We start from the raw sequence: 13,981 nt of genomic DNA, 5'->3' as shown, positions 1-13,981 counted from the left end.
TTAAAACAAACAACAGTATCTTCTAGTCTGAATGAGAAAGGATTAGTATAACAGTAAATACGTGATAACCGTTACAGAGTGAGAAACACAGGGCGAGTGGAAATAGCGAATCAGTGCTGTGTTTACGATAAGATTAAAAGAACTATAAGAGCTATATTGTTCAAGTATTAACCATATGTTTTAAACGTGATCCGAGTATTGCTAACAGTTCATCGAGATAGTTTCATACCAGAATAATATACTCATCTACAACGCTACGCCAAAGTGTAACCGAGCACAACAATGGGAAAAAAGAATTCCAAACTAAAACAAGATACCATCGATCGTCTAACGACAGCAACCTACTGTGAGTACCAGTGGCAAAATGCCGGCTGCAAAATTTGTTGTTCTTGTGATTGTGCTGAAGTTTAATGCTTTCAATGTCCATGTGCATGTGTAGTTCGAGTTCTGTAGCAGTTTATTGGGTGCTATCCTACAAACCGTTTCGGTCAATTTATCTCAACGACAGACGTGTATAGTTGAATAGTCATAAGAGCTTGCTGAAAATGTTGTTTAAAGTTACATAAAATACATAATATAAAATGTAAAGTACATAAAATGTGTTAATGACTGAAAACTGTGACGTAGTGTAGCTATTTATTGAGGTTACGAGTACATTTAGTTTCGACGTTCGAAATAACCTTGTTTTATTTCCTGGATGTTATTCTTAATGCACCGCAGTTAAAAATAACGCCCAAAAGAACATCGTACGATCAACAAAGTAGAGAAATCTCACTACATTTAGCCGTGTTATGAACGGTTGTGAAGTATTTTAAAGTGTTGGTAAGAGATGTTTTACAAGTCTGTATACAGCGCAGTTGCAGCAACTGATCATTGGTAAAATGTTAATACTTCATTTTGTTTTTGTTTGCTTTCCAAGCATTACAATATTATAGCTTTTTATGTTATACTTACACCACTTTTTGAATGGTTTGGCAATGTGCTTGGGTTTTTTTTTTGTGTTTGTAAATTGAAGTTTCTATAGTTTGTCGGAATGTTCTTGACGATTGTAGCCTGAAAATTGATATTATTATGTTTAATCTGTTGCATATTATTGTGTCTCATTTGTTTCATGTTTTATCGGAGTGTATAAGCTAAACAATAGGGGGCGCAAACGCCGGGTGCAAATACAAGCGTTGTGTCAAGATGTACTGATTTTTCTGCGCTTCGTTTGGTTACTACATTTTTGCGCTCCCGGGCTCCCCGAGTACGCGTCTCATCCAAACACTGCATTTGGCGCGCAAAGAAGGGCCGTTATATCAAATTGTACCAAAATGAATAAAGCACATAAGTACAAGTGCATATCTTATCTGCTAGTCGTAGGTATGATCTGTTTACATTTATTTGCGCTTGAAGGTTTGTTTACTAGTGTTTACGCTTCACGTTTGCGCCTTACAAACCCAACAATGATTTCGACACAATGCTTGTATTTGCGCTTCTTGTATTTGCGTAGGTTGGCTTTATCGACTCAATGAAACGGGGAAGATTATGCGCTCATCTTGTCAAATATGCAGCCAGTTAACCACACGCTGACTATGGGAAACGACAGTGCTCTAAATCCGTTTAAATGTCGTACGAGTAGTTGTATGCGAATGCCCGAGAATCTTTATTGTGATCCCTTGTATCGTTGGATCCGCTAACGGGGACAGTTGTGTTGGCAGTATGTGTTGCGGTCTTCATTCAAATTTAGTATAGTAAAATAATTTAACAAAGTGACGAAACAAAAGGTATGTATGAACGAACGGATGCAATAAAGGTACATTAATGCATAGACAAAGTATGACGAATGATGTTTAAAGTTCCGTTCACAAGATAGTTGAAACACGCGCGACTGAGCGCAATGTGGCGCCAAGATGTGCATTCCAGGAAAAATGGATGCACGACACTGTCACCGTTACGGTAAACTTTAAAATTTGATTACTTTTCAATGCGTGATCCGAGTTCGGTGAAATATTGTAATGAAAATGAATAATTGAAGAATTTAATAAAATTTGAAGGAAAATCAATATAGAATAAAATATAAATTTCTAAATCCGTTAAGTATTTTCCGCAACTCGTTTGAAATGTGTTTAAAAAAAATTTGGTCGATACGTTTTTTTTTTCAAATATAGGGTTTTACACTTTAGTTTTGACTGGCAGCACACATTTTTTGACGCGTCGAGTTCTTGTCGCCGGCGCACATTTTTGATTGCAAGCTCCGGTTTTTTGAACGGGAGCTTTTAATTTCATCAGCCCGACTCTTGGCAGCTTTTCGGCTGCATGTTTATAACCCCCCTTGTGAAAGATTGCGTTGAGTTTGAATCATTTGTTTAAAAGCAGGGAGTGATTTGGGCATAATACTTCAAATACGTAACCCGTAAACGCGGTATTTATATTCAATACGTAAACGCAGTATCTAACACTTTAACTCTGCTCCAATTAACACCACAATTAACTCTGCTGAAGGCACTAACTTGAAATTTGCGCATCTGTACCTTTCGGCACAATTGGGAGTATTTGCTAAAAGTCACCGCACAGTAGCATCACCCTTCTATCGAATGGTAGACATTTCCCTGCGATGTCAGAGTCATATTTTCCCTGTCAGAGTTACGATTGACTGTGGCTGTGATTATCTCATATATCTGTTCTGGATTTAGACACCCCACCGTCCAAATTGTTCCTTTCAGTGCACTCACGCTGTATGAACGCTCTGCATCGAGTAGTGGATTAACGTCCATCTCAACCGAAAATTGATCCTGGACGAGTTCAAACTTGGTAAGCTGGGACTTATCAATAAAAGTGGAGGGGATTTTGGTAGGAGTAGTTCATCGCGATGATCTTTAATGCTTGCAGTTGATCCATATCACATAACATTCGTTTTGATGTGAGTCTTCAAAGGTATACCGCTCTCGATTATGGTAATGAAAATCTTCACAAAGATCATTTGTAAACGTATCCCGTAACCTTAGTGGGTTCTGCGGGTCTACTTCAGTAAAGATTAATGCAAACAAATGGCGTTGCTGCCGTTATTGCTGCCTGGTGATATGTAGTACACAATGTTTCGTCCATCGCAGATCTTAGAAAGATGTTGGTCTTTTTCGGTAACATAAAAGCAGCCGTTTGCAATAGCGCTTTATGTGTATTATCGAGCAAGCGACCATTCGGCCTATCACCTTACCGTATTTTCGAATACGATGGAGGGTTTTCCTGTCCCATGTCATGAAAGTTTCTGGATTGTAGTCAGCACTGCAAAGTGTTAATGCATTGGTACTAGAGTTGAGCGTTCCGGGCCGGAATTATGATTCCGATCCGATCTGATACAATAATGAGTCTATTACTTACGGAAGCAGAGTAGCACTAATTTGAACGCGTTACTAGTTTTAAACACTTTATTCAGTCCAGCTTGTTGCACTGAGCTATTAAAATTGTGCTCGTCCTAGTGCGTTCGTTGTCGCCCTTATACTAATCCTCACACACTAGGTTCCTCTCTATTCTTCTTTTTCTCCAAGGTCTCTACCGGATCCTAGTTTTGCGTTTCTCAACGCGTTTTCATAACGCACACGTATGCCGCACCCATGTGACATTTCTGTAGCAACAGAGTCCGATCCGATCCATAAATATGATTCCGATTGAGTCCAAGCGATCCGGGTTAAAATGAATCTAAATATACTACAAGTAAAGTCCGTAGCGTTAAGTGATCTGATTCAAAATAAGCCGAAACGTGATTTCAAATGTAATAAAACCTTCTGGAAAACTCGTGGAAAACTTCTCTAAGACCGTGAAAGATTTCTAGAAAGCTCATGAAATACTTTTGGAAAATCAACGAAAACTTCAGCTAAAACCACAATAAAAACATTTGGGCAATCAATTTATAGCAGCAAAATAAAAGGCTGAAATCTTGAAACACCCTTGAAAAGCTGTAGCTGAAGTATCCTTAGAAAATTGTCTTTAAAATAAATTATACTTCCTACGGATTTTGAATAAAACATAACAAAACGCAACATCCAATTTTATTATATTAATGAACACAAAAAAACAAAAATACGAGAATAACTGCAGGAATCTGAATAGTAAAGACAACTGCGTTCAAAATTGCTGATAAACCCTTGGGAAATTTTTTAAAAATACATGGAATCCTATGTCACTCAAAAATAATTATTAAAATATTCTCCCAAATCAACGCCAAAACTGTTTAGTTTCAATGTAAAAAATAACATTATGTATAATGTACACCAAATAATGTACACCAAATAAATGTAACACAATACACACAAACTCAATATCAGTCAAAGTAAAATTACGGCGCAACGCCACAAACAAACGCACACCGGCGGTCTACAGGCACTGAACATTGAACAAGAAACGTCAAATCGTATGGAAAATTTGCTCGCTGAACATTTTAGCTCAATGAAAAACAAACCAGTTTGTTCATGTTTTATCTGAAGTGTATATCTTTCCTACTTGCACACATATGTTAAAGCGCCCCGAGTGGCCGTGTTAGAGTATTTGCGCTCAAAATTGTTCGTTTTTTGTTTGTCTCTCTCCCAACCTGCACACCTGCTCCTTTTTCATGAAATCTTATCCCGTTGATTATGCGCATAAACATTAAATAATTCCCAGTCGAACAAAGTTTCCGAACACCTTTTGTTCTTTTAGTCGCGGATATACCGCATCGACCTACATTCGGAGTACCGATGGTCAGATAATTTCAACCTTCACGCACACACTCTCACCGGGGTGGCCACGTACGCTTCAGTCACCTTCCGGCGTTTGCAGCGTAAGGGTTTACGCTAGGTTGCAGCAAAATTTTGATTGATTTTATGACGAAATATTGGATGCGAGTGGAGGGGGAAATTTGGCTAAAAATATAATTTTTTTTTTCTCTCAGCCGCGACAAGCCGGGGTGAGCGCTATACGCTAATGGGGAGCATTCGTATGTGCTCCCGTGTCTTTTTTCGATACGTCTCTCTTTTTCCCATACAATTTTCTTGTCGCTGGTGCTGTAATGAAAGAGAACATTGGATTAAAGCATTGGTACAGAAGAAAGTGGTACTTACATTATTGCCGTCTGATTGTTGTTGAGTTGCGTACGTTGCATATCATATATGAACGTGACGGAACGGGAAATATTTTAAATGTACGTAGATTACAAAGTTACTTCATTTCGTAATAGTGTACATTTGTAGACGAAATAATTTATTGTATGCTTTCTACGTATTGTATTGTATTTACGCGTTCTGCGTATTGATTGACATTTATTATTGCATGAATGATTATCCTCATTATTATCGCATGAATGATTCGATTGTTTGCTGTTTATTTCATTCTTGGTGGATAATTCCTGTTTTTGCTCTCTAGAAGTATACAGTTTTATGTAAGATATTTGTTACACAACTGCATCATGTGCCGGATTATTTTACGAAACTGGATAAACAACAGGTAACGGACACAGGTACCTGTGAAAAACACTGTTCGGTATCGCTGTACAGTGATGTGTACGGTAGGAGTTTGCGGTTGTTGGAGACAAGTGAAGAATTCAGGTTTATTTAAATGAATCAAAACCGTTGCTCGCTGATGCGGGTTCGGTTATTTTCTTTATTGTAACTTAAGGCGCTGCTCCATGAAACGTTTTAATTGGAATTTGTACATAACGTTTTATTCTGGCACGTATTACTGTATGTATGTTATTTAACCGTTTACAGTGTATAAATTATAAACGTTGGTTATGCTATTATATGTTAATCGCTAATGTTAATGTTAATGTTATTCATTTGAAACACAAGGATGAAACCATATTTATGAACAATCTACTGTATGTATTAACATATTTTATTCATCATAACTTACAAGGGTTGCAAAGTATGTATTAACGGAACTACAACGAGTCCTCGTTGTAAACGTGTTTACCTGGACATTTCTTACCGATTGGTAATGGGGTACACTTGCGTCACACTTTACGGTGGGTAGGTCAGTTATACTGACATTGTACGATCGAACCAAAGAACTTCGATCGTTCAGGCTCTTCGTCTGAACTCAAAGGGGGTTCTCCTACTCGATTGTTGGAGACATTGAAGCCTTACCTTGGGTAGGGGACACTCAAAGCTCTTGAAAGAAGAACACAATGGGTTGTAGTTGTATGAACTTTAAGCCAGTCAGGCCAACTTCATCTCCGACTTTGAATGTTTCAAGCTTTAGTTGGCTTTATTTATATCTTAGGCTTTTTTATTTATATTTAGTTTTAAACGGCTTCCTTTTCGTTGTTACATTAATATGTTATGCTTTATCTGCTTAAATGTATGAGGTTTTATTTTAGTTTCTTAAGTTTTGTAGCTTTCTTCTGTTCTAAACAGAAACGGTAAATTTCGGCTTACCGTTATTTGATGCGCGGTGCGGTTGCGATGACCAAGTCATGAGTTTACGCTAAGATGTTTACTTCCTTTCTTTTAGTTGCGTGGCTACGAGTTGCTGTCATGTTTCCGTGTTAATAACAATTGTATTGTGTCTTTACGATTACGCGATGCTCGTCTGTTCTTCCGCGTATTTGGTTCCACTTAAAGTAGGTCACAGTTAGCAATTTCACTATTCCAGATAGAATTGTGCTACAACTAGAGGTTTAGCAGATATGCTGCAGCAGATTGATCCACATTAATTCTTACTAGCTTACAGCGGATATCGGAAACCGACACTTCTCTTATCGAAGGGGAAAGGACACTCACACTGGCTTGGAACATCATTAGCTTTGTAGAAGAACAAGGATAGTCAAACAATTCGTACTGACGAACGAATTCATAACCATAGACGGTTATACCTTCAGTTTCTGATTGAACTGCCCTGCAATATTTCATTTTGGTGTTGTCCTTCAATAAGAACCATTCATTCCTGGGTCCTTTCCTTAAGCTGAATTCGAGAGTGATGTGTAACGAAATGTTATGCCCTGGTGTAGTTATCGTTGGGTAATTGCTGGTTTCGTTGTTACTGTGGTTACATTTTCATGACGTAGTTCACACACTCTGTTAACAATTTGTTCCAAAAGTTTGCTCCTTCCTTTCATCCGACACTTCAGGTGTTGGTTCGGTTTCGAAAGCATACGTGGAGATTTCTTTCAAAAGTCCAAATCTGACGACACTCTCGTAAACATACTGAATATTGTGAAAATCGCTTGAAACACTTCTTTCTCCATAAATAGTGCGAAAATCCTTGACGAACTGATCCAGCATTTGTTTTGTAAGCTCCCATTCGCTTTCATATACAGAAGATGATAAGAATGTTGCTGCACAAAATAAAAGCATAAAATTCTTGTATGCTGCTTCATGGAAAGCTTTCTTTAGGACGACCACGCTTGCGTAATGTGGTGCTCGTAGCTTCAACAGTCGGTCACAATGATCCAAAGAACCGAATGTAAAACGTTCTGGACCTGATTTTAGATAAACATTTGTTTTGCAGTTGCGCGTGAACTGGCCCAAAACTTCAATTTTCAAACAGAACTCATATCATTAATCTATTGAGAGTGGTCGGTAAGTGCGGCTACGGGACACCGACCACAGAAGCAGGGAATGTTTTTTTAATTAAAATTGAAACACGCTGCTCAACGGTAAAAATTCGGGTAATCGAAGAACTAGTTGCAAGTATAACAGAATTGAGCATATTTATTTGAAGCAATTATGTAATAACTTACAGCAGCAAATAAGTTCCAAATATTAATATTTAAAAATAATGCAATCGTCTAATATTAGTCTTTTTTATTAACATTCGTTCGAATTTTTTTTCATTTTTACGGCAGTAAAAATTTTACACAGGAAAATCATAAAGAAATACATTTTCTTTTTTTAATAAAATTATTATTTAAATATTGCTTTTTTTTTGCTATTCTCAAACACCCGTAAGTTATTGACCGCCGCTATGCATTGCATCGGAATGTATCTAATTATACCACTGAATTTCAGCACTTGTTTCACTTGTTCCACAGAACCATGCGGAAGTCGAATGAGGAAACTGCGCTGTGTAAAACGCAGTACGATGAAGAGTCCGAACGAGAACACTGCGCTGTGTAAAACGCAGTACGATGAGTCCGAAAAGCACCCGCGCTGTATACAGCGCAGAACACTGCGCTTGTCGAACTGGCTCCGAAATAGCAAAAGCCAGGTCAGCCAGCTATGCAAAAAGGTCGCGCAAGTGGCAACACATTCTATACATAGGTACGTACGCTGTCGACACACGCTTTGCGGTCGGTCGCTTTGCATGTGTTGGTGCGTTTCGTACGTCCGTACACGAGGCGAGGGCGAACCGTGATTTCGCGTGTGTATGACGTGTGTGTTTGTCTTTTATCTCACGTCGCGTGTAGGCCAGAACGAGAGATCCGTGAAAAATTTGATGGGGAGTGGCTCGATTGCTCGCTGGGAATCACACAGATGCTATTATTACAATTTTCACAACAGATTACACAGGTGACACAGAGGTAATTTAACTGCCTTAGTAATGTAACCTAATATTTGTTGAGTTTGTATGTTATCTAATATACAAACTCAAAAAATATTAGATTACATTAATAAGGCAGTCTTAAATTAACTCGTCGGTGTGACTTACAAAACATGGCGTAACTCATGATAATAACTGCAAGGAGGCTTATGAAGACAACATGAAATCAACTTCAATTGTCGTAAATTGAATTCAATCCACATAATACTGTTCCGTAAGTTATCCTCAGACGGTTAACGAAAGCACCTTTTTCATTGTATGGGTTTGTTAGGTCATGCTGGTGATAACAATGTTAAGTTTATTATCAAATATTTCTGTCAGTATTATGTTAGCATTGTACTATGCTGGCATGATAGGTTGGCATGACTTTTATTCAAGACATTCGATTGTGACTCCTTGAGATAGTAATATAAAACTTTAATATGTATGGAATAACATAAAACTGAAACTGAAATCCGGAGCGCGGAATCATGATCCGGACCGCTCTACGACCCCGGAGCACTCTGGATCGATCCGATCCGGCAAATGGTCGGATCAACCCTTCCCTAATTGGTACATCTTGGTATGTCAGCATTCGAGTGAAATCGTCATGTGAGACCAGAAAAAACGCGTAAGCATCGTATGATGACTGCAATTCGGCACTGTCTAAGGATGAATCGATATTTAAACAATGGTATGTGAGTTTGCATGCAGTTCGAAACGCATTATGCGCCAGCAGCTCTACGACGCCGGAATGTAAGATGCATCAAGGTACTGTTGCATTTAATCTACCGTTTCGTCCTGTCCTGGTCGTATCTTTTATTGACATATTTAAAGAGGTATTTTTCGCTTGTTACCATTCCACATAACTCATAATTAAAGTGGGAGTTATAGTTATGGGACAACCACGGATTGTAGGGGACAAAACTCTTTCAGATAGTGCTTCGAGCAGATGCCGTCTCTCATACACGGCCTTTGTGGCCCTGATCTCAGAAACGGTCCATATAACATGCATTTCCTGACCGTCTCGTAAAGTTGCACATTTTCAGGATCTTTACTTTCTGCTGATACCAGCCTGTCGGATTCTTTATAAATAATAATTATAAGTCAATGAGCACAGGAAAGGCCACATTTCTGAAATTTGATTACATGTATTCATGAGACTTAGAGGTCGGACGCACCTGACGATAAATCATTTAGGATCGCCTTGAGCTTTAGACGAAAAAATCGAGCTGTCAAATCTGGCCAGTCTAAAGCTTGTTTCATAGGTAGCAAGGCAATCATGATTTCTGACCATGTCGGATTGCATGTTACCGTTACCAATAGCTCCGACTTACCCATAGCCCGTACCATAGCAATTGCGTTTTGGTGCGCATGGAGCGGTTACTTTTAACAAATAATGATGCAAGGATAATACGTGTGCCCCTTCTCATCAATAAGCCTTTTGTAACAAAAAGGTGAGTAGTCTCTGAACGCAACTGTAATTCGTCAAAATTATCATCGTCAGCGTATGCATCAGCACGCAGCTGTGCTTGATGTTCGCGTTGGTATTTCAACCTGTGTTCCTTCATTTTACAGTACTGATATACACAATTTTGTTGCATCAATCGTCCTGCTAATGAAGTAATGAATGATCTCCTTCCGGCCAGCATAGGCGATATGCAGCATATTCGCAAGGATGCATTTTTTGTGAAGAGCGATGTTCGTGCGTATCCGCATCACTACTACTCTGATTATGTCCATTGACTACCAACCTTGTGTTGTTCCGCCTTGAAGCTTTGCTCACTTCATACGTCCACCCAACTTATACCATATTGGTGGTGTAAGGGATATTGCAAAGCATCGTAAAGCTAGTTGCGGTCAAAAACATGCATTAAAGTTCCAGAGGCACGGATTTGTAGCACACCCACCTTACATGGTTCTGAGTGTTCAGAGGTGATCAATATACCCAATATATATATCTCGACTGCGGTTGGTCAATTATAACGCCCTCGATCGTCATCCAGCATTCTCGCATGAATACCCAGCTGCAAATTGTCATCACGGGACATTCGCTCATACGCATAGCAAAAGATAACAGTGCGCTGTTGTTCTGAGCTCGAATCGTAGAAATAAAGCTGTGCATAGAGCGGCGCATGTTCTGGACAAGGAGACAGACTACCTATTTTGTGACAGAGGGCTCCTTGAATTCGTTAATTGTACACATTACACCCTGCAGCAAAGCCTTTATCGTGATCAATTCAATTTGACGCACTGATGAACTCATAGAAGTGAAAGCGAACGCATTATTATACATATAAAAACGTTGTATAAAATACCGGTTTTCATTAGGCTAGCGCAGAGTGGCTGGTGGTTTATCAAATTAAGGGAGGAAAATTTTTGCATCGTTGCAGCATTGTGACGGGCTCTCCCCAGGCCACTTTTGTGCGGCACAACATAGACATGGTTGTAGCATGCATAGCATATGTCTTTCGGGTTGGTTGTAGTGGACGTGAAAAGCAAGTTCTACATTTAATGTTCGACAACTATATCGCCTCAAAAGCAGTTGTCGCTGTTCAGTCTGGCATTACGATCTTGGCGATGTTGGCGCGGCTCACGATTAACTGGAGCTTCCACGCCTAAAAGATTTGGCAAATTTACACAAATTGATGACGTGTTTGCTATGTATGTTTCCTGAAGTACAGGTACAGAATAAATGTTGCCATTGGCTGTCGATATTCAAATTGACGCTTCCGATTCAATCGTGCCTTTCGTGCTGCAGAACTCTCTTCCGGTGGAGTGGCGTATCTTGTTGCAATGTCCCGGTTCAAATGAGATACCCTGTTTCGGGTTAGTTCTTGATTACGTTCATTTGAATTCAGTTTTAAATCCTCGACCACTCTCTGTATGCTACTATTCCACTTCTACTGTTGCTGCTGCTGTTCAACTGTTACTGATTTGCTTGCAAATACAGGATAATAATCTAAACCAATAAGGCGAGCGTCGTAAACCGTAAGATTCGATAGCGCATCAAAGAAGGTTTTGCAACGGATGGGTTGAAAATAAATCTGTGAAATCGTAATTGCATAGTAAGGACAATGTAATCCAAGTAGTGGCGTTATGGCTGCCTTAGGTTATGGATATGGCGTTATGCGTTCAATTTTACAAAATTACACGAATTATCAAAATTTCGGGATTCGCGTATCTCGAATTCGCGTAACTCGGGAAAAGACTGCATATGATAAATAACATAAATTTCCTTTCAGTCAGATGCACGAGTATGTTTTAATTTTTGTAGGTTACATATCAAACTCATGGTACTGTATGGTAATCGTTTTGTAGTTATGGGTTTAAAAAAGTTTGCGTAGTTTGAGGTAATCTGTACTCGGATGTTATTATTATACCATAAAAAAAGAATTATTACTACTATTTTGCATTAGGGGAACACTTACTCGCTTTTAAAAAAAAAAATGTTTTAGTTCAGCGTATTTGAAAACATTAATATTTACATCGGTAGTTAGAGCAGCATAGTTTAACACTCGTATAAATTTGCACATAAACGAGGATCAGAATGTATTTTTTGCTTGATTTTGCTTCGTTGGTTTTGTTTTTATTCGGGTAAAAGGAAATGTGTTCGCAACACTGCATGGTATATTAATAAATCATTCATTTGTTTTCTGGTCTCTAATCCAATACAGTTACAGAGAAAGAAATTCGGCAATGGCATAAAGGATTTTTGAAAGACTGTCCAAATGGTCTTTTAACAGAGCAGGTAAGTTACATTATTCAACAATTCGTAAAGCATAAAGGATTCCTAAAATATGCAGTTTTTTTCAATCTATTACAGGGTTTCATTAAAATATATAAACAGTTCTTCCCACAAGGCGACCCGAGTAAATTTGCATCACTTGTCTTCAGAGTTTTCGACGAAAATAATGTGAGTATCCTTAAAATACTGGTTATCATAAAAAATAAATAGTTGATACGGAATATTAAAATCCTTCCAAGTTTTGTTAATTGATAACCTCCAGCGAATAGAATATCAGTGATAGGTTGAAAGGCGGTAAACAGAGAGCTGTTGTAAGTCTTTCGTTAGCTGAACGATAAATATATCTTCCAGGGACCAACCATCACAAAAAGCAGCAAAGCACCCTTTGATACAACATTGACTTAATATCCTCCAATTCATCCCAGAATGACTCATGCGAATTTTTCAAAAGCTGTTTTTAATTTACAAAGCATTGTCGTGGAGTATTGAATTTATTATTATGGTTCCGAGATCTGGAAACTTTGCTTAGTGGTCACGGTTTATTAGTATCTCTATGATGTCTGGTTCATCCTTATGGCTATGTTTTGGGTAAATTACTGGTAAATTACTTACTAACGTAGGACCCTTCAACTCCCCCACTCAATTTTGTTTTGTTCTACCCTAGCACTGATTTTATCCATGTCAAAATATATGACTTCTTTGATAAAGTGGTTAAATTTCAACAATTCATACCTGGTAATTTAAAGTTCAGTGTTGATATTTTGTTTATCAACCATTGTACAGTTTTTCCCGAGTTTCGCGAATAATGCCAGAGAAATTCGGGTAACTCGAATTTCGTTTATAACATCGTTTATAGTTAGTATTCAGTGATTGATTTCTTCTTTTCACGTTACGAAGCAAATTATTAATTGATATTTTTATGTTTATTTCGACATATTGTGTGAATTTTTACCTAATTTAATGATTTTAATATCAAAATGTAGCGTATTTTTGGGATAATTTTAAAATTTTGAGTGGCTCAGTTGCTTAGCTCGGGAAATGACTGTATAACAAATTTAATCCTACCGAACGCTTTTTGGACTACAACAGCGGTTCAGGGGTGCAGCTGATAACAGTGATGTTATTTTTCACAACTGCACCGGTATCAAATACCGTGGTATGTCAAAATAAACAATATTTAATTAGCTAGAAATGATAATCATGACCTAGTAGGGCATTATCTTCGCGTGATCTTCCCGTATCTGCTGCACCCGTAGCCAGATCAAATGTAAAAATAGTAAAATTTCAATATGAGGTCATCTTGTAACGATAATGTCTTACAGGGTTTAACAAGTCACTTTGCCTTTTGAATGCATTTCCTCCTTGCGAATTGCTTTATTCCGGGTATACTCGGTTGAATTGGTTGTTGGTGTATGGTGGTTGTTGGTTGTGTGTCGTTTTGGGGTTTGTGCTATTGTTGTTGTTCGTTTTGTCTGTCCTATTGTTTTATGTGATGGTCTAGGACCGGTGATGTTATTGTAGTTATTGTTGTGGTTATGGAGCTATTGCTTGTGGTGTGGCTGTTGTGCTATTGCGTCGGTCTTCACTGGAACGATCTCCTGTGTTCGACATTTTTCGACGGGAAGGGACATTATTCGACGGGCCATGGCGTGACTGAAACAAAACAAATAAAGGGATACAGACTGTACGATACAAAACACCCTGTCTAGTCTGCCTCCCTTTTGCGGATTTGGTGTTGTCCTCAAAGGCGACTGTTTCCTC

The 13,981-nt window shown here is 38.4% G+C and overlaps 1 protein-coding gene across 1 annotated transcript in view; it reads left to right on the top strand.

The window, feature by feature from the left end:
* The first annotated feature begins 282 nt into the window (after positions 1 to 282).
* Positions 283 to 13,981, top strand: part of LOC128714698 (frequenin-1) — a 31,222-nt gene continuing 17,523 nt past the window's right edge. Inside the window, exons 1-3 of the mRNA XM_053809576.1 lie at positions 283 to 346; positions 12,150 to 12,223; positions 12,299 to 12,388. Of these exons, the coding sequence (XP_053665551.1) occupies positions 283 to 346; positions 12,150 to 12,223; positions 12,299 to 12,388 (228 nt within the window). The remainder of the gene's footprint in view (positions 347 to 12,149; positions 12,224 to 12,298; positions 12,389 to 13,981) is intronic.

Source organism: Anopheles marshallii, chromosome X, assembly GCF_943734725.1.
Source record: "Anopheles marshallii chromosome X, idAnoMarsDA_429_01, whole genome shotgun sequence".
NCBI lineage: Eukaryota > Metazoa > Arthropoda > Insecta > Diptera > Culicidae > Anopheles > Anopheles marshallii.
The sequence above is the reverse complement of the archived record's forward strand: the minus strand, read 5'-3'. Positions and strand labels throughout refer to the sequence as shown.